The sequence below is a fragment of the Vicia villosa genome, linkage group LG6, assembly GCF_029867415.1.
Source record: "Vicia villosa cultivar HV-30 ecotype Madison, WI linkage group LG6, Vvil1.0, whole genome shotgun sequence".
In the NCBI taxonomy this organism is placed as follows: domain Eukaryota; kingdom Viridiplantae; phylum Streptophyta; class Magnoliopsida; order Fabales; family Fabaceae; genus Vicia; species Vicia villosa.
The window spans coordinates 35,132,236-35,154,467 of record NC_081185.1 but is presented as its reverse complement, the minus strand read 5'-3'; the positions used below and the strand labels follow the sequence as shown (position 1 = coordinate 35,154,467).

At 36.4% G+C, this 22,232-nt stretch overlaps 1 protein-coding gene across 1 annotated transcript; it reads right to left on the bottom strand.

The window, feature by feature from the left end:
• Positions 1 to 15,577: 15,577 nt before the first annotated feature.
• On the bottom strand, positions 15,578 to 20,985 carry LOC131609100 (proteasome subunit beta type-7-B-like). Its single transcript, XM_058880749.1, has 9 exons — positions 20,834 to 20,985; positions 20,573 to 20,733; positions 19,387 to 19,528; positions 19,151 to 19,247; positions 18,997 to 19,066; positions 18,792 to 18,896; positions 18,232 to 18,330; positions 18,054 to 18,141; positions 15,578 to 15,855 (listed from the first exon to the last, which is right to left on the bottom strand). The coding sequence occupies exons 2-9, from the start codon at positions 20,711 to 20,713 to the stop codon at positions 15,782 to 15,784; spliced, it is 816 nt and encodes a 271-aa protein (XP_058736732.1). The 5' UTR covers positions 20,714 to 20,733; positions 20,834 to 20,985; the 3' UTR covers positions 15,578 to 15,781.
• Positions 20,986 to 22,232: the final 1,247 nt, after the last annotated feature.

Sequence of the window (22,232 nt, the reverse complement as noted above, 5' to 3'; positions counted from 1 at the left end):
CTATAGTGTGCTTCCTTGTTATTACTGATCTAGTCGTTGAGATGTGTGAGGTACTTCGAGAGAGCCTTCGATTGCGATTCGACTTGCTTCGTGCTCCACTTTATTTGTGGGACACGAATTCGCTTTCGGTGCGATTGATTTGCGTCATGTTCCACTTTATTTGTGGGACATGAACCTATTTCCGATGCTAGTTACTTGATCTCTCATTCATTGAGATGTATACTCTTGTACTGTCTGGATTGTTTCTCTTGCAGGTTGCTTGCATGGTTATGCTCGACGCGTACCACATGTCGCTCGTGATTTATTTTCACGACGAAGCTTTCTGACTTGCTTTGCTTGATGATGGCTTACGCGAAGTATTCTGAACTTCTCTGTTTACGCTTGCTAGCTCATTGCGGATTTGCTATCCGTTCGGTATTTTCTCCTTGTCCCTTTTACCGCTTTCTGCATCATCCTATAACATGGGAAGTAGGACCTAGGCATTCATCTGGCCAAGCCCTCGAAAGAGGCTCTATTTTTGTTGGTGTGTTTATATTTTTGCTTTGCGGCAGGGAGTCACGGTGTAATAAGACCTACTTGGCTCTCCGTTAAGTCCTCATGGAAGGCATACAGAAAAGGTTAGCAATCAACCCCCGCCCAGTCTCATTGAGTCCGTTCAATGTGTGCACGCTACGCGTGGTTCGCTTATGAACTAGCACAAGATCTTGTTATCGAGTATGTCAGGAAAAGGGTTCATGCAATCGGACCCCCGCATTTCCTATAACTCGTGTTGACCGATGTTGATGCTCTGTGTACGCACACACCGTTTTCCTTTTGGATCCGTGACGGCTTGGTTGTTGAGAGGGACCCGCTCCTCTTGTCTATGGCCCGATCATTTTCGCAAGGTCTAATGCTTGGTTGACTCGGGTGATCCGCTCCCTTTGGTTATGGCGGGACCGCTTTTCTACCACTTGGCCGACGCTGTTGGTTTTATTTTCTTTACGAGCGGAGCTCGTTTGTGTGATATTCTTGTGTTTTGTTTTCGCTTTTCCCCTGTAAGTTGCTAGCTTAGTTTAGACTTGTACCCTTTGTACGATAACATAGGTAGCAAGTTTTCCTCCCTTAGCTTAGGTCTTCCTCATGCATTCTTTAAAACACAAACCACACTCTTTAATTTTCTTTTCTTAAGAGCTTGTTATTTCCGCTCCATTCCCAAGCGTAAGACTCCAAAGGTCGGGCAGTGGAGTACGAATGTAACTCGTTCACCTAAAAAACACAAAACAAACAGAAACTAGTTAGCCGAGCTACGATACCTCTGATTCATCAAGAAGGATACGTAGGCAACGGGGTAGGGCCCGTGCGAGTATAACTCTTTCTTTTCTCTACATTTTGCATGCATTTTAGCTCAGATTAGCGCACTTTGTTTACACACCCATAGTTTTAGACACAAGCGTGGATACCATCGAGTACGATGGGCGCGTGGGGTGCTAACACCTTACCCCCGCGTAACCGACTCCCTTACCCTTTTTCTCTGGTCGTGAGACCGTTGTTTTATTATGTAGTTTGCTAGCATTCCCTTCCTTTTCAGGATAAATATGTTAGTGGCGATTTTGTTAACTTTCGCGGTAGCGTAAGCGGCCAAGCGCGCTATACCAGAAAAACCAAACCGGTTTTAAAAACCAGAATTTCCAGTGCAGACTCCACCTAACACCTACACTACTCATTTATAGAAAATTAAACAGAAAAATATACAACCGTTGGGGTGCCTCCCAACAAGCGCCCATTTTACGCCGTTAGCTCGACGCCTTTATTATGCACGGTAGTAGCTTCCTATACAATACGCCAACACTCTTGACTCAACGCAACCTAAAGAAAATTTCCTAACCACAAACTTGAACAAACGTTACGAAACAATATAATTTACAACAAAACTTAAACAACACATATGTGCACATACTCAAACAATAAGAAAAATACAATTTACAACGGAATGGTGAAATTGACTAAACAAATTGAAAAGTGAAGACTTGTAATTTAAGAGCTAATCTGAATTCAACTTGTTTAGTTAGTTCACCAAACAAAATTGAAGTATAATTATACACAAATATACAAGTATGAGTCTATGCACAGAATATACGATATACACATATTTACGAAACTTAAAACGCGAAACCATTGCAATAGGATTAATCTCAAAACTAATCCCCGACAACGGCGCCATTTTGCTGAAGCGGGTAAAGCGGCAAGCAAAAAGTAATAGGTATATTTATTACCGGGTGATATAGGTTATATCATATCGTAGTCCATAGAGATTAGTAGAGAAAAAATTTCGTTCAACTATTTCACGTTCTAAGTTTCATGAATGGGTTGCGGAAAGAAAATGTGGAAAAAGTAAATAAAAGCAAATAAATAATCTATTGTAGCTTAAGAGAATTCATTCTGGAATCATATTTCTACTCATCCCATCGAATACTTAAATCTGAAGATCTTATCGCAACACACTCACAATACGTATCAAAATCACCAGACATCATTCGAGACGCAACGTCAGTGTCCATTTTTGTAACACCGATGAGAGCTCAACCGTACTATTCACATCAACGATTTCTCCACATGCATAAACAACACGGAGGCATTAAACTCGATACCCATTACGATTATTAGACCCAAATATATTTATACAATTCAGAAACTAATAGTTATCATTCCTAATCAAAATCTATGATGTCTATTTCTACAACAACACAAATCCAGACCATTTAAGCAAAAATATCAAAAACAACAACAATGATGATTTGTAAAGCAAATATATAAATGATCCCAAGATCAACAAACATACATACAAGAGAGGAACAATATACATACAAACCCCAGCATTTGAATGAGTCACAGGGAAGAAGAAGAACAAATGGAAACTTCTCGTGTTGTCGGCACAATCTGAGACCACCCGCGTTCAATAGACATGATGAACCACCCAATAATGTTGCTTGAACCTCTAAACTACAAAGAATGGATCAGAGCTCAACTTTGTCAAAGAAAAGATGATAAACCTAAGAAAATATGATTTTATCTCTTTATACAAAAACTGATATCGCAAAGCGCGCAACGCGCGCTGTCCTTTATTTTTCTTAACCTGCTAGAGCGCGCCATGCACCCTCAAAACCGCGCGACGCGTCCAACGTTCTGCCAAACCAAGATCTTCAGTTCCCTGACCGCATGATGCACCCACCAGCGCGCGTAGCACTATACACCATAAAATTCTTCCTTTATTCCAAAACTTGCGTTCGCAGTCGTGTCTTCGACACTTTATTCCTCAAGGCTCCGAATATGCAAAACCACCTATAAAAATACATTAAAACTATCAAACGGTACATATTTACACGGAAACGTATCAAACATAAAGTATACAAAATTACACAAAAACGGGGAATTATTCAAACGGTATTAACAACAAGTATCGATAAGTGCCATTATTTACATACACAAAATAACTACATTTTGGCACTTATCAAACTCTCCCCAACTTGAATTTGTTTGTCCTCAAACAAGGCCAAACACTCAAATCGAAAAAATAAAAATCCAAAGAATGAAGAATCAACAAGATTAGAAAACGAAAAAATTGCACGGTTCAAACAAAAACGTACGAACAAAGTAAATACTTACCACAATCCTACAACGAAAACATGAAAAGGAAACTAATCCTAAGTACAAAAATCACACAAAACATTCTAAACAAAACAACTCAATCACGAATCACGCCTAACAAACACTCATCGGTAGATAAAAAACACCGAAAGGTGAGGACTTTGACACACACCCAACAATCTTGCAAACAAAAGACAAAATTATGTGTTCAACCAAAAATAGTATTGAAAATGAAACGACACGAATCACAAGGGATTTCAAGTTTGTAGCGCGGCTCGGTTAACAAACAAGTGATAAGTCCTAAAGCTAATCGAAACAAACACTTGCATAAACCTATGGGAGTAATTACTTCCACAAAGTTTCAAACAATATAATTACAATCCAACTTTCTTCTTCATCACCAGTTGTCAAACCAAACACAAAACTTATTAGCACAATTTTATTTCACTACTCTTTTTGTTATTTTATTTTTCAAACTTTTTCTCTTATTTCTTTCTTTTTCTTTTCTTTCTTTTTTCAATTTTTTTTCTTTTCTTTTCACAGCCTCATACCAACCACAATATAAATGGGCAAACATCCTCTCCCCAACTTGAATTCAACCACAACATAAAGTGAGTACTCCCTACTTTCTAAGACAAGGTAAAAATCCAAACTATACATCATAGTTGAGGGTTCAAGAAAACAAAGAATCAACATCCATACACAATTGAAAACCAAACGCTCATAGACAAGCATTTAGCAAAAACAATATGAATATTGACAAAAAGGCTCAAAGGGGTTACTAATGGTCACACACTCACAAGGTGAATTGATATTTGGCTATGGTAGTTGTCCTTAAAATCAAACAAGTGTCTTGATCACTTTCGTGCATTCACAAAATCCATACAAATGACAGATTAAGCATGATAATATCTAGTTAAAACAATAAATGTCAGTCACTCACATATGTACACAATGGAAAGCCACCTCTCATTTATAGGTAAAAAGGGAAAACTAATTATGATTCAAGTCACGAGCAAGTTATGCAAAAAGAATGAATGATATGAAATTTGTACAAATGAAAAGTCTCTTAAACATGCTATAATATAGAAAGCGATAAACGAGTATCTTGCTATGTACAAATTCGAACAATCATTACCGCACAACTGACATGTTGAATCTATCACAATGGAAGAATTACCATATGCAACTTCAAGTAATCGGGCCAAAATCTAAGTCTAAACAACAACAAAAGAATTAAATTTATAACTATAAAATACAATACTATAAAGCCTTGGTGTGAGTAGTAAAAAGGCGAGCCGAGTGAACCATTAAAAAGAGTTCACTAGCCAAAAGCTACAAGCGCGTGTCGCGCGGCCAAGCGCCCTACACCAGAATAACCAAACCAGTTTAGAAAACCAGAATTTCCAGTGCATACTCCACCTAACACCTACACTACTCATTTACAGAAAATTAAACAGAAAAATATACAACCGTTAGGGTGCCTCCCAACAAGCACTTGTTTTACGCCGTTAGCTCGACGCCTTTATTATGCACGGTAGTAGTTCCTATACAATACGCCAACGCTCTTGCCTCAACGCAACCTAAAGAAAACTTCCTAACCACACACTTGAACAAACGTTACGAAACAATATAATTTACAACAAAACTTAAACAACACATATGAGCACATACTCAAACAATAAGAAAAACACAATTTACAACGGAATGGTGAAATTGACTAAACAAGTTGAAAAGTGAAGATTTGTAATTTAAGAGCTAATATGAGTTCAAATTGTTTAGTTAGTTCACCAAACAAAATTGAAGTATAATTATACACAAATATACAAGTATGAGTCTATGCACAAAATATACGATACACACATATTTACGAAACTTAAAACGCGAAACCATTGCAATGCGATTAATCTCAATACCAATCCCCGACAACGGCGCCATTTTGCTGAAGCGGGTAAAGCGGCAAGCAAAAAGTAATAGGTATATTTATTACCGAGTGATATAGGTTATATCATATTGTATTCCATAGAGATTAGTAGAGAAAAACAGTCGTTCAACTATTTTACGTTCTAAGTTTCATGAATGGGTTGCAGAAAGAAAATGTGGAAAAAGTAAATAAAAGCAAATAAATAATTTATTGTAGCTTAAGAGAATTCATTCTGGAATCGTATTTCTACTCATCCCATCGAATACTTAAATCTGAAGATCTTATCGCAACACACTCACAATACGCATCAAAATCACCAGGCATCATTCGAGACGCAACATCAGTGTCTATTTCTACAACACCAATGACAGCTCAACCATACTATTCATATCAGCGATTTCTCCACTGACACAAACAACACTGAGGCATTAAACTCGATACCCATTACGATTATTAGCTACAAATCTATTTCTACATTTCAGAAACTAATAGTTATCATTCCTAATCAAGATCTATGATGTCTATTTCTACAACAACATAAATCCAGAGCATTTAAGCAAAAAGATAAAGAACAACAACAATGATGATTTGTAAAGCAAATATATAAATGGTCCCAAGATCAACAAATATACATACAAGAGAAGAAAAATATACATACAAACCCCACCATTGGAATGGGTCACAGGGAAGAAGAAGAAGAACAAATGAAAACTTCTCATGTTGTCGGCATAATCTGAGACCACCAGCGTTCAATCGACATGAGGAACCACCCAATAGTGTTGCTTGAATATCTAAACTCCAAAGAATGGATCAGAGCTCAAATTTTTCAAAGAAGAGATGATAAAGCCTAAGCAAATCAGATTTTATCTATTTATACAAAAAAATTGATATCGCAGAGCGCGCGACACGCACTATAGCGCGCGACGCGCGCTGTCCTTTATTTTATTTAAACCGCCAGATTGCGCGATGCACCCTCAAGACTGCACGATACGCCCAACATTCTGCCAAACCAAGCTCTTCAGCTCCCAGACCGAGCGATGCGCCCACCAGCGTGTGTAGCGTAATACACCAGAAAAATCTTCCTTTATTCCAAAACTTGCGTCTGCAGCCGTGTCTTCGACACTTTATTTCTCAAGGCTATAAATACGCTATAACACCTACAAAATACATTAAAACCATCAAACGGTACATATTTACACGAAAACATAACAAAACACAAAGTATACAAAATTACACAAAAACGGAGAATTATTCAAACGGTATTAACAACAAGTATCGATAAGTGCCATTATTTACATACACAAAATAACTACATTTTGGCACTTATCACCCATCAACGTCAAAGAAATGCATTAGCCTACAGGTCGCCTTGTCGCCGTATCTCATTTCCTATAATTTGCAAGCAATAGGCATGGAAAAGGGGCGGTCGGGGATGGTTATTACCTCCCCTAAATCAAAACCTGAATCCCCAAACAATTCTCGTTCCTCGCCTCAAACTGAAACGGGGATGGAGAATTAAAACTCAAACACGACCCAAACAGGTTCGAGTTGGGTTTAGGTATCTGTCATACCCCAATTTTTGACCCTAAGATCCTACATCATTCATATCTCAATCACTAATCAAGAGCTTCACTTGGAAGTTTTGTTTATGGTGTTGCACTCACCTCATCAATAAGAGGGACCATCAAGCACCAATGATTGTTTATCTTGTATGCATATTATACTAACTCAAATACCAAAAACATTGCTTTGTTTCTTTGTAGGCTTTTGTTTTGTAGGTACCAAGCCAAGACATGCAATAAACAAGGCATTTTTCACATTTTTGACTGATGAAATCGATTTCCCTACTGGGTAAATCGATTTCCCTGCAGCAATCTTCAACAAAATCACATTCTGGACAGCATGAAATCGATTTCCCTCTTGGGTAAATCGATTTCCCTAGTGTATTTTGCGCCAAATTCTCTTCTGGAACAGAGTGAAATCGATTTCACTCCTGGGGAAATCTATTTCCTTAAGGCGAAATTCAAAAAAATATGAGGGAAGCTTGACATCATTTTGGCACCTTTTTCTTTGATCATTTTTTATCATTTTACCAATTTTCCACCTCATCAAAATTAACCCTTTCATTAAACCCACTTAAACCTCATTTTACCATTTCTTACCATTTAAATGCCACTTTAATCACCAATTAAACACAAGCTAATTACCAAATGCAAAAAGACCAAACTACCACTACTCTTGATCTCATCCTATAAATAGAGCCCACTACTCTCTCATTTCACAAGCTTTGAGAGCCAAAAAATCCCTTGCAATTTCTCTCCTCATCCTTACCAAATTCACCAAAGCTCTTTTTCTTTCATAAAGTTTGTGAGTCACACCTTGAACCTCACAAACTTTGAGCTAAGCCACCATCCATTTCATTCTTTTTTCTTCAATTGTTGAGAGATCAAGATTTGTGTTGGTGATTCTTGAAGTAGATCTAAGTTTTGTTCAAGATTTGGTAATTTTCTTCATCCTTTTTGTATATCATAATGTGATTCTTTGTTGCTTGTGTTCAATGCATCTTTGATGCTATATTGGTGCTATTTGATGGTAATTTGATGGAAAATTCGTGCTCCAATTAATGTGTGATCGTAAGGTGTTTGTATATTTGTTCAAGTCAAGTTTCATGCCTTTAAATGCTGTTTTGCTGAAATTTACACTGAGGAAATCGATTTCCTTAAGGCTGAAATCGATTTCCTGCTGAACGTAACTTGTTTTTCTTGAAAACTGCACTATGGAAATCGATTTCCCCCTGCATGAAATCGATTTCCAGCAGGCAGAATGTGGCTTTTTGCCTTTTTTGTGCTTGTTTTGGCTTCCTTCTTCCTCCACTTCATTAATATCATTGGATCTAGGGTGTTGATAGGTTTGAAATGACCTAATCCACCAAAATGGATGAATGATATTAATGATAGTGTGAGTTGATTATCTTTTATGTTTTCATTCTTATTTTCATCTTATCTTTCTTTTGATCGATGAAAGTCTTGACATCTTGAGAATTCTATGGATTCTTGATGAAGACTAGATCAATTTGTTTTCATTCTTATCTTTTCATCTTATTTTCTTTTGATCGATGAAAGTCTTAATATCTTGAGAATTCTATGGATTCTTGATGAAGACTAGATCAATTTGTTTTCATTCTTATCTTTTCATCTTATTTTCTTTTGATCGATGAAAGTCTTAATATCTTGAGAATTCTATGGATTCTTGATAAAGACTAGATCAATTTATGTCTTCATTCTTATTTTCATCTCATTTTCTTTTGATCGATGAAAGTCTTAATATCTTGAGAATTCTATGGATTCTTAATAAAGACTAGATCAATTTATGTTTCCATTCTTATCTCTTTCTTCTTGTTTTCTTTTGATCGATGAAAGTCTTAATATCTTGAGAATTCTATGGATTCTTGATAAAGACTAGATCATTTCTTCTTCTCCTTCTTATTTCTTTTGATTGAAGATCTTGATACATGGAGAGTTCTCCTACATTTGTCCCGACTCGATAAAAGATCAAATATGGAAGAGAATTGTATGCGGTTGATTTATGACTTATGGAAATTTATCGTGTAGTCGCTATGATTTTATCAAGCTTCTGATAAGTTTCCGTTGACTTTAAATCCGAGTACATCCTTCACTCACCATCGATCTTCATTACTAACTTTGATAACATATTTGACAAGTTTCAAGATGGTTATCTTTAACATCTAACAATTGACTTTAATTTCCGCACTTTTATTATATTGCTCTTTATATTTCTCGCTTTATCGCTTTATTTTATCATTTCATCATATTTACATTCCGCTATTTTCGCTTTGTCCACTTGGACATATGTTTATGTTTCCGCTATTTTCTCTTTGTCCACTTGGACCATACTTTACTTTTATGCTAAAACACTAATAAACAACAAAAATCTAAAAAACACATAAGGATCTCTTTGGACTATCGGTTACTATCCCTAGCATTTTGGAGATTCGGACTTATGGACTTAGTGCCTCTGGACCCTTATTCTGTTGTTACTCTGCTGTTGTTCTGTCTGTCTGGCATTGGATTGTTGTCTGTTTGTATGTGCAGGTATTTCCTTGAAAGCCCTTGATGGTAAATTCCAAGGCATTGAGATAAGGATTTTACCCGAAAATAGCCGTTACTCTGCCCGATTTTCGTCAGAATCTTAATGTGCTTAATGCAAAGTGGTGCTAAGATAATAAGTTCATCTGGATCCCCAAGTGTTAATGTGTTGGTATTGATAATTCCAAAGGACGGGAAAACTACCTTGACTCTTAATGTCAAGTGTTGGCTTCTTATTTCGGTTAGACCGTTTCTTTCCTTAGCTTTTATTTTATGCACTAGGTTAGCCTCTTCATCTCCTCCCACTTCTTAAATTTTCAAAATCTTCTCCCTTTTTCCAAAATATTCTTATGTTTGCAATCTTTTCAAAACCTTTTCTTAAAAATATCTTTTGCCCTTAGTGGCCTTTTTCTTCAAAGTTTAGACACCGTTAATTGTCGAAACAAGTGGTTATACCCCACGATTTTGAAATTGATTGATATAATGAGATCTTTTCCGCGTGAGAGAGCTAGTGGCATACTCGTCGATTTTATCCGAGTTGGAGCCCTTCTTTCATTTGCGAATCAAAGAACTCGTTTGTTCTCATGCTCAAGATCAATGGCTGAGTATTTCTCTCCGACGACAATAGAGTGTTTATTCGTTTTTTTAAAAACGTTTTTCCCTTTAAGCGGAACTACATTAGCTCTGACTTCTCCATTGCACCGAGGAGGTATGTAGGCCCAAAGCTTAACGCTTTGCCGAGCTTATTTTAAAAATAAAACAAACTCTTTTTAGCACACACGACACAGATTTTCAAAAAGGTTCCTGTGGAATACCACAGATATGAGGGGTGCTTAAAACCTTCCCCTCATATAATCAACACCCGTACCTGAGATCTCTTTCTTGTTTTTTTCTAAAAACAAAACTTTGGGGTTTTACGTTCTTTTCCCTTTTCCTTTGAAAAAATAAAGCGCGGTGGCGATTTCAAACGGAATATTGATTCGAGTCAATCCTATGGCTTCGATATCAGATTTTCCCCGCTACAGTATCTCCGCCCCACCAACATCCATTTAGTAAAATTAAATTTTTTTAAATAAGAATACTTATTTTTTCCAAAATCAAATTACATTATAAATAATAAAATAAAAAAATTTCAAAAATTGCCATACATGCATTTCAGATATTTTAAATAATAAATACAAATCAAACTATCAAAACATTGATCACATATTTAATATTCTAAATTATCAAAATATATAATAAAAATTATCAAAATAAATAATAATGTACATGATGAAATAAACGGGGCGGTTCGCGATGGGTACTAGTGTCCCCATTATTCGACCCATCACATATTTTGTAATCGCAAAAAACTGAATCCAAACCCAATCAAACCGGGTTTTCTTCGTCTATTTTAGGGCAGGTTCGGATGGATACCAGCCGCGGGTATGTATTTTGTTGTCATGCCTAGCAGGAAACAAGGCTTTTCTTTTCTTTCCCGTACTAAAGAATAAAGATAAATTAAAGTGGACAATAGAATGCGAGGAGGTTTTCTCGAAGGTAAAGGCATTCTTCACGTCTCCTCTCATTCTCACTCGCCCGAGGGAGGACTTGTAATATCCCGTTCAGCTTATTTAATTATTCTAGTTGAGTTAAAATACTTTATTTTAATTTAATTGGATGTTGATATGCTTTGCTTGCATTATATGATTTTGTTGGGAATTGTTGAGATTTATTATAATTTTCATGAATTAAATAATTTAAAAAATAAAAAATTATAGAGTTTGGGGTAGAAATTAAAACCATGAGAAATAAATGGTAATGAAGTGAAAATAGAAGAAAGTTAGGCGAAGGTGTAAAAATCAAAAGATTAAATTAGGTAGAAATTAAAACCATGAGACATACATTCATTTAGTTTCTTTTCTTCATTAGAACTTCTGACTTTGTTAAGCATAATTCTGAATAAGAACTGCATGGAAATTTTGAGTTAAATGAAGGTTCAAAAAGTAAAAAACACATTCATTTTTATCCTGGTTCACCTTCTCAACAAGGCTACCTTCAGTCTACCCTCCTCAGGTGATTTTGCCTCTTTCTGTAGAGGACTTAATCCACTATAATCAATCTTGATTACAACTACACAAGCAACCTACTTGTGACTGACCATCCGCACAAGCTTCCAGCGAGTGACTAACCCTAGATGATGAATTTTTCAGTGATCTCAGCAAGATATAACATTCATCAATCCTAGAAACTCCTAAACAAGCTACCCGCAAGAATTAAAAATACCTTGTAGTCTTCTTGGCTTTGTCTTCAGGATGAGATCTTATCCTCTTTGTTTGGTAAGCGGATTAAAAGCAACACCTCTTGTGTTAATTGCTTCTAGTGCATTGATCTTCATCTTCTTCTTCGATACTGATCATGGAGCTTGTTACAGCTAGCAACACATTAATGAACTTAAGTACACATGAAACACTATAGAGCAACAACTCAGTGTATTCAGTTTCTTTAGTCATTCAATGTGGATATTATTTGGACAGATCATGTATTTTTGGATCTCTCTCAGATATATTTCAAACTCTCATTACTCCATTGAAGCATATTGCGTAATATGCAGACTTTTCTATTTCTCACTTAAGATTTTCTTCTCATAGGCTTATGTTGTGTATGTCAACACTCTTGTTTTTCTTATCACACACTTTATGTATGTTGCCTCTTACTGTGCATTTATTTTTCTTACGCTCTCATGCTTGCACACACACTGTTTTTCACTTTCAAGGTTCTGCTCTTTATATAGAATTCTGGTATATTATCGTTGGAACATAACCGTTGAACCATATTTGAACATAGCATTTAATGCTTGGTATAGATTGAATCAGTAAATACCTATTTCCAAGGCAAATCTTATCATTGGTGTTTGTGACGTGTCTTCTTCAATTTTGTTCTTCCAAGATGGTTACTATTGCTGGCGTTATTGGTGGCATGTCTTCTTTCACTCTTCCAAGATGTAGACCAAAATAATGTCATAATTTTGTCTTTACTTTAAGTACCGTGATTTCTTGCATGTGACTTAATTGGAGCAATTTACGATGTTCTTATAAGTTTCTGATCACTAGGTCAAAATATCTTTTGTTGGAATTGCTTGTGAATGTTGATGTTGCTTGTTCTTTTGAGGAAGCTTATTTTTCTTTGTAATATCGAGCTTTTGTTTCTTTGATGACTTATGATCTTCTGACTCTAATCGTTGAACTTGCTTTCAATCAAAACATCTGATTATTTAACGATGTTTCATTTTTGTGATCTTCTTGTTGTTTTGAGACTTCATGCATCTGATATTTCTAATCCTTTTTGCATTCTTCAGTTTTTAAGCCAATTTCTGATACAGTCAATATGTTTGTTTCTGATGAATGTCGTATAAGGCTTTTAACTTAACATCTACATACTCAATGAAATCATTAGTAATAAAATTATTACTAACAAAATATATTTTTGTTATCATCAAAACCAGATTTTGAACATAGATCCCAATCTTGTTCTAACACGGGAGGAGTGACATCCTGAGGGAGGTCGATCACTTGGGGATGATAGCCAGACCGTCTCGGTCACTATCAGTCTGGGCGACAGCTTAAAAGAGAAATCGAGGCTTTAATACAGCGCGGCAAATTGTCGGCATACGTAAAGGAAGAAGGACCAGCGCCGTCAAGAAAAAGGAGTCTGGAACGGAAGGATCCTGACACAAGCAAGTCGCAACTCAAAAAAGACAAGTCCGCTGAAGGAATCCACGAGACCCGCATATCCCAGCACACCCTGAACACCATCGCCAGAAGGTTTGCGGGAGGCGAGAAAACTAGCTAAGCCCGGAAACGTTACAAACGTCTAGTGATGAGCGTTTCCCAGGTCGACACCTCGGAGGCTGGGGTCGTTACATCAATTTCAGTAAGCTTCTCAAAGAAGGATTACATAGGAGTACTAGAGCATGAAAATGATCCAATGGTCATTAAGGTTTACATCAATGACTGGAGTGTCAAGAGAGTACTTGTCGACCCCGGTAGTTCTGTTGATGTCTTGCACTGGAACGCTTTAAGGGCATGGGAATGGATACCTCTGAGATGCTTGCCTTCAAAGGAACACTTGGCGGATTCTCAAGCGAATAAGTACAGGTTCTAGGCCACATGCCAATTGTGACAGTGTTTGGAAGCGGGCATAACGCTAAATTAGTAAAAGTAAGATACCTCATCGTAAACGCGGCTTCCCCGTTCAACGCCTTAGAGGCCGCATTATCCACAATGTACCTAACCATGAAATACCCCCTGAGCAACGGGGAAGTTGGAGTAGTGAGAGGCGACCAAGGCCTGGCTCGCAAATGTTACAATGATAGTCTGAAACTAAAAAAGAAGACCCCGGGCCACTCCGGGGAAGTCAACCTGCTGAATGTTCACATGATCGACCTTGATCCCAGGGAAGATCCAGCACCAGACAGTCTCACGCCAATCGTAGAAGTAAAATCGATACAAATCGGCCCAAAGGCATTCCAGACGACACAGATAGAATCCGGCATGGCTCCTGACGAAGAGTTAGGGATCATACAAATCCTCTAGAAAAACCTGGATCTATTCGCATGGAAACCTTCCGACATGCCAGGTATCGATCCCGAGATCATGTGTCACCAGCTGGTCATCGACCCGACCTTCAAAACCGTCGCACAGAGAAAACGAAAGATGGGAGGAGAAAAGGAACAAGCCATTGCGGAAGAAGTATGAAAACTGCTCAAAGCCGGATTCAACAAGGAAATCAAATATTCGACCTGGCTGTCCAATGTGGTGATGGTCAAGAAGAAGACAGGCAAGTGGCGCATGTGCGCTTCACGGATCTGGACAAAGTTTTCCCCAAAGATCCTTATCACCTCCCGCACATCGACCGGTTAATAGACACTTCTTCAAGGTTCCGACTGCTCAGTTTCATGGACGCGTACTCCGGGTACAACCAGATACGCATGAGTCCAGGGGATGCCCCCAAAACCGCTTTTATGACAAGTCGCAGCAATTACTATTATGAGGTCATGCCATTCGGCCTCAAGAACGTCGGGGCTACCTGTCAACGTTTGATGGATACAGTTTTTTCATCTCAAATTGGTAGGAATCTGAAAGTATACGTGGACCACATGGTGATCAAAATGCCCGAAGGCCGAGATCACGAGGCCGACGTGAAGGAAACATCCGAGTCACTCCGAAAATTCAACATGAGGCTCAACCGGGACAAATGCACTTTCGACGTTCTAGCAGGAAAATTCCTAGATTTCATGCTAACCCATAGGGGAATCGAGGCTAACCCCAATAAATTTTAGACAATCTTGGATATGAAGAGTCCAACTTCATGGGAAAAGCATAAATGAATCTGACTCTGAGTTCCAGTCATAACTTTCCTGAAACACCTGAACCTGCTCGAGTCTCAGTAAAAATTGGTTTTTTTTAAATTCCTAGAATGAAATATTTCATTTTTCTAATTTTATTATTCTGGTTGAAAAATTGTAAAAATATTATTTTAGTAAAACAGTTTAAAAATATTAATTGGTTTTTTAAATCAATTTAGTTAACCAGAATGTTTGAAATAAGTGATTCCGGTTATTAATCATTTTAATTGTTTAAACTTTGTATGGTGCAATGCACTCGAAAATCATTCAGTTAACCATTTTTAAAAATCCATAATCGGAAGATCAACTTTGCTTCGATATTTTGGAAGCGGCATTTCTTGAATCCACACAATTCAATCATCTTACTACATATAATTTGTTATTTCTTTCTTCTTCGTGTTAAGCATATTTATAGCCAAAACTGGAAACAAATAGACCTCCAAACGATGAAATCTCTGGTAAATACCTTATAACAATATTTTATCATTAAAAAAAAAAAACTTGCAACAATCTAATGAAATCCAAATCATTTATAGGTAAATAAAAATCTTCTTTTTATATCAGTGAGAATCAAACTTGGTATCCTGCAGTTTACAACACTCACACAGTGTGCACCAACCACTTGTGCCAGAATTAGGTGGCAAAAGAAAACCAAGATTCAGATTCAACCAAACTTCTGAAATTACAATTATCAATATCACAAACATTGCACTAATCAAGTTTCGGACTCTACCAATTTTGCTACTCTTCCATAGCATCTCCTTCAATTACTTCAACCTTCTCCTTCAATGGTGTAACTTTTGTTGAGAGAACCTCTGTAACAGATATAAATATAAATATTATATATATATATATATATATATATATATATATATATATATATATATATATATATATATATATATATATATATATATATATAAAAATTAATAGGAATGCACTCTATTATATTTAATCAGCAAAAACAGGGAGGCAGAATAAGTTGAGATGCAGAAGGGGCAAACTATATCAATGTCTGATTTACCTTCTCAAAGTCTCGGTAAAGTTTACTATGTTTAGATAATGTCATGCATATCTATCATCTAGGGTTAAACTATACAAGACTCACAAAATATAAGATTTAACAAGTCATACCTGCAATTATTGTTAAATTATTGTTACTATGTTTGATTTAAATAGTTAATGAAATTGTTTAAGTGATATCACAAATCGTGAATGTAACCGGATGAAAAAATTATTGTCATACACATTTTCTCTTCTATGAAGCCAGATACTCCATTTTGCTAAGTTTTTCATTTATTTTTGTAAAACTATTAACCCAAGGAGTATCTTAGGCATAACATTTATATTTCGAATATAACTCCAAAAACTTGTTTTAAATTTTCTTAAACAACATCGTCCTTCATAAGCTGAGTTTTAGTATACCTCCTTTTTTCATTTTATTTGGAGAAACAAAATATCTCCTAGAAGGAATTCGGTTATAGGAAGCCTTGTCTTTTGTCTAGGACACAGGATATACTAAATGAGATGTGCACAATCTCCTTGATAATGGCAGTGGACTTCTTAAATTGGCAAAGTTGTGTTTTGATACAAGACTTGGAAGCTAAGCATTTTTAGATAATGAGAATGAGAATGAGAATGTGGGAGATGAAAATGATAGTTAGTATAAGATGATAAATAGCAAAAGGCATGACTTCTTTTAAATAGGAGATAAATCAGTACAAACCCTGGTTAATGGCAAGGACTAGGAGTTTCACCAACATAGGTTTGACTACACATGCAAAGTTTTCCTGTGGCTCTTTTACATACTCATTCTACAAGCAATCAGAAAACATATAGAATCTTTTATTTGTTCAAGAACAGGTCCTCAAAAGAGTTTGAAGGTGTTAAGCATTCCATTGTAAAGGCTGTGTTAGCTCTGTTAATTAAAGCCTTGTCTCCAACAAGATATCTACTTTTAGAGGATATAAACTCGGGTACTTGATTTTCACCCTACTAGACAACCACCTTAACCTTAAGGGGGTACGTTAGAGAATACCATGAGGGACATATATTAGAGATGCACACTGTATAGTGTATCCCCCTCAGCTATTTAGATGTGGTTATTGACAGTTAACTCCGTAATTGGTTCAGTTTAACAGTTGAGTCAGTGTATCCAGGCAGCTTATAATTTTTTTTCTTCTTTTTTTAGGTGAACAATAATTTCTCATAACCCTGTATCTGTGTCGTATCTTATTCATGCTGTATCAAGTATCTAAGCTTCATACCATACCCTAAATCCCTGCTTTCCTTGCATGTCTTCTTAATATATGCATTGTATGTATTTCTTCTACTAGTAAAACAAGAGTAGCAAAATATGATATCCAGACAACATGACAAAAAATATTGACAGGTTAAAGCAGCATAGTCAATAATGCACAGCGGCCCCTTGCCACTATAGGACAAGCAGGAGTAGAGATGTTTGGTGTAGGCGTAGCGGCTGCCAAAGCAATATAGCAACCCACCTTTTAATGAAAATTGAAAATTCCAGAAAAACCCTTAAAGTTTAAAGGTTATGAGGGCTTTTGATTGGGTATTTTAGGAACTTTGCAATTTTAAAACACCAAAACAGCATTAGGGTTTCTCCTGTTTCATTCTTGCTTCCATTTTCACCCTTGCTAGTCAGTCAAAGCTAGTCGTTGAGTTTTTATTTTACTTATAAAGTCTATAAATTGTATTAAGAAATTATAAAAGCAGTCATCATGCATTATGCTATCCAGCTATAGCGTTTTTTGGGGTTGTTTGTATTCGACTATCTAAGATTGATAATATTGCGTTGAATTGACATTCCATAATTTCAACAATTATCTAATTCACAGCACCATGTTCCGTGAATCATCATAATATTTCTTGAAGGGTGACATAATATGTCATGCCAATATGATTGCAAAATATGGACGCACAATGATAAGCAAAACAATATAGTTTTATGGCAGTCTCAAGAATAAAAAAATAAGTCAAGTTTGCAATAAACCTGTCTTTTTGGAAAAGGTAAAGCCTCTTGGATTAACAAAAGTACGAGGATTTGGTTGGAGGTGATTCCTTAGATATTCCTTATGTCCCTGTGCAGCATTAACAAAGAATTAGTACTTAACTTAGATTTATATGCATCCCCTAAAACAACATGTAGGATTGGGCATCAAGGCACTAACCTTGGTTATGACACAAACATCAACATTACTTCCACTTCCCAAGTCATTGAATATACCAGCACATATCGCCTCAACAACAATCTTAATTCCTTCATCTCTCTGCAACACACCGGATTAAATGTTCATGGAAAATTAAAATATCTATCCAATTAAAAAATCAAGACATGAATGAAATTACAAACACCAACAGCATCAATTAAACAATTATATTATACTCCCTCTGTACTAAACTATAATCAAAATTAACTACCTATACACATATTGAGGATGTTAGTTACATTAATTTAATTTTCTTGAATTCATATAAAAATGAAAAAACACATGAAATACATTTCTTGAACAACCCTTAACTTATGGTAGAAAATCTTCATATTTCAGTTGTCTTGAATAAGGTCTTTTTTTGTTTATATTCAAGTTTTGTGGGAGTACATCTTTATATCTAGACAGTGAATTGACATTAGTTTCATTTAATCATTTTAAAAAGGAATGTAATGTAAACATATTAATAGCTGAAAGAATATAAGCAGACACGATTTCTTTGCTTCAATATGCTTACTTACACTCAAACTTTCCTTGTATTTAGACTCAAATACAGACATCGCAGCAAGTGAACCAGATCCCATAGTAGCAAACGGAAGGGTGTCAGTTGACCCATGTGGATAGATCTGCAAATGATGAACTCAAATAGTCATGAGAAATCCAACTATATCCCTTCTAAACAAGAAAACTTCATGTACCAAAGAAAAGTTTAAACAATGAACTAACAGTATGTAAATGCGGTCCAGTGATGTCAACCCCACCAAGAACTAATGCAGCTGAGACATGACCTTGGTAACTGCATATAATTTAAAGTGTCAGAATCGGTGGTTGATACAAGGAGCAAAATCACTTAAAGCAGACGGAACTTCAGATACTCAACTTGAAAAGGTGTCTCTTAAGAAGAGTTAGTGCTGTAACAACCCTTGATTCTCGACCAGTATGGTAGCGATGTAGTTGCAGTTGTGAGCTAACCATGTCTACAATAAATAACAAATATCTCATATTTAATGATTTAACAATATTAACAAAATCAAAACCTAAATAGTAGCTAAATGCAACATTTAATAAAGGACGAAATGAAAATTTGCAGAACAAAATACGCAATATGAAAGATACCTGTTACGGCCTCTGTATCAGCAGCAGTGCCTGCTCCGCAACAATAAATATTGGGTGCCATATAGTGAATTTTCTCACAATTTTTATCAGCAACAATGGGTCCTTCAGTTGCCCTGGTATCTGCTCCAAGAATGATACCATCCTGAGACACATTTATTTGGGGGAAACGTCAACACTCAATTAAACTAAACAAATTGAACATGAACACAAACAGTTCCAAAATATCATGCAGAATAGGCGCTCTTCCGCTGAAAGCCATGAAGATCACAAACATCACAAGGTACAATTCTGTATTTGCTGACCATTTTATAAAAAGGAAATCAATAAACAGAGGAACTAATTTATTTTCAGCATCAACATGCAAATCTTTTAGAGACAGAGAGTGATGATACTACTCCACAGCTAATAATAATTGAGTCCAAAAAGTTTTAGTGAAAGATTTTCAACATACCCTACCTCTCTAACCCATTCATTTACCATAATAATCTGTAATGTTAGAACCAATCATGGCATAATCAGCATAACATTTTAACATACAACACATCCTAAGCAAATCCTTCTTACCAACAACACCCAATTTAACTCAGGACGTGTTTGTTTGGACTAATTTATTTGATTTTATCTATTTACATAAGCACTTATGAGATTATTTGGGAAAGCTTATGAAAACAACTTATAACAAGGGCCTATTTGGATAAACAGCTTATTTGAAGCTTAGAGCACCAGCGGCTATCAAAATAAACACTTACAAAAAAGCTTGCATAAGCTACTTTTCTAACAAAAGAAGCACAAAAAAATTTATGAAAAATGCTATAATATGTTTTAATAAGCTCTTCTAAACAGTGTCACAAAACTTATGGCATAAGATAAGTTCAAATAAGCCAATCCAAACAAGCCCCGAGTCCCTGAATTATTGCAGCTTATTTTCACAAGCTCGCCATGACTGCTAATGAAAACAGATTATACAAAAAAAAAAGTAAACTTTATTTATCATTTCTTATAAACATATCTCACACACAAACACTAAAATGATAAGTACTTATGCTATAAGTGCTTAACTAAGTTGTTTATCCAAACATGACCTAAGTCTTTGGATCCATTATTCAAGGTTGAATTTTTAACAAACCACATAAACAACATATAACAGTAATTGAAAACCCATTATTATTATTATTACTATTAATACCTGAAAAACTAAACCAACAATAGTGGTTCCAGTCTTCAAATAAGAAGGGGGTTTAAGACCCTTCTTTTCAAGCATATCATTTCTTCTGCAGAGATCAAAACTGAACCCACCCTTAGGAGGAAGATCCAATGATTTAGTCATACTCTAAATTCGAATTGAACCTGAAAATAAAGTGATGCCAAAAAGATATTAATCGTCACAAAAAAAATCAAAAAAGATAAAACTCTAGAGAGAGAGAAGGAGAGAGAGAGAGATTGTTACAAGTAATGCGATGCGGATGAAGGTGAGAGTAGAATGGAGGAGAGAGGGAGAGAGGTTTTCACTTCGCGATGATGTCGTGGAGAGAAAGAAAAGCAGCGATGAAGTTTGTTAATCGCTGTGGTTTTAGTTCAAATAATTAAAAAAATGCAAAAGTATCAGGTAAAATGTAAAGAATTTAATTGAAATGCATTATCGGTAAATAAGCTTTAGATTATCAATTAATCACAATTCACAACCATCGATAAGTTACTAATGTTTGACTTTTATGTAAATAGTAGATAATTTAATTTTTATTCTTATACAAAGTTTTTTTTTTATTTTACACCTATAATTTTAATTTATTTTTAATTTGATTCCTCGACGACAAAATTTGATATAATGAACATACTTATCTAATCTTATCGGGATCAGACGATCGTCTTGGTCTATGAACTTCCTTCTGGTCAGTCCAAAGAAGAGGATGGGATACCTGCAATACACTCCGATGCCAAAGTAATGTTCTAAGTGAGAGCAAGTGTGAAAGGTGAGAATGAATGAATTACCTGACCCTCTTGTAAAAGAGGGTATTTATAGTCCCCAACGTTGGGTCAAGCTCTACTATTTTGGGCTAGATTATTGGAGGCCGAAAATAGGAGACTGTCTAGATCCTACGTGGTAGGCAGAGTCAGTGCGTGACTCTCATCCTGGATGGACTGCCCGTAGTGTTCGGAGGAGGAAGACCGAATCTTCCGTTAGGCAGTTGACCATGTACTCTATGTGGGGCATATGGGCAATTTGCCACGTGTTTTACATGGGGCATGTGGGAACAAGCTCTCCAACGGTCATAAGGAAGCGAGTGTTCCATTGGGCCTTTACGCTGGATTGGGCCCTAACCGACATTGGGTCTGCTTGCGGGCCAATTCCATAACAGGAGCCCCCTAAGTCATTGCTTCTATTCAAAGGAGTACTGACTTTGAGTCAGTCTGTTTGTCGGGAATAACCGAGGAGATTATGAGGTCGCTCCGTGACGACAGACATGTTTTCGTCGTGGGTCTTGCACGACAACTTTACTCGATCAGGGTAACTTCCAAATACCGTGGAGGTTTGAATATGCATGCAACCTGATGAAAGTTTTGCAATTTTGTCGAGGTGACTGCCAGGGATATTCGCGATTTCATCTTTGGGAATACTCACTAACATGTCGAGGATAGTAGCTCGGGCACATGGGAGCTCTTCTGAGGTAGGGCGAACCATGTCGAATATATATCCTCAACTACGTGCAAGCTCATGGTTCGAACAATTGTAAGTTATGTCGAGAAGTTGAATCTCCGGTTGTACTGTGTCCTCCGGGAATGCACTCGTGGGGAGCGATGAGCTTGCGTGTGGTCAAGCATTCTGGGAGATGACGCATTTGATTGGC

Bases quoted from the DNA above. Each gene is read 5' to 3' on its own strand.
- LOC131609100 (XM_058880749.1), bottom strand. From the start codon at position 20,713: ATGACTAAATCATTGGATCTTCCTCCTAAGGGTGGGTTCAGTTTTGAT. The intron at 19,529-20,572 runs GTATTAATAGTA...AATGTGTCTCAG, and splicing joins TTGTTGGTTTAGTTTTTCAG to GATGGTATCATTCTTGGAGC. The intron at 18,142-18,231 runs GTTAGTGCCTTG...AATGCTGCACAG, and splicing joins ATGTTTGTGTCATAACCAAG to GGACATAAGGAATATCTAAG.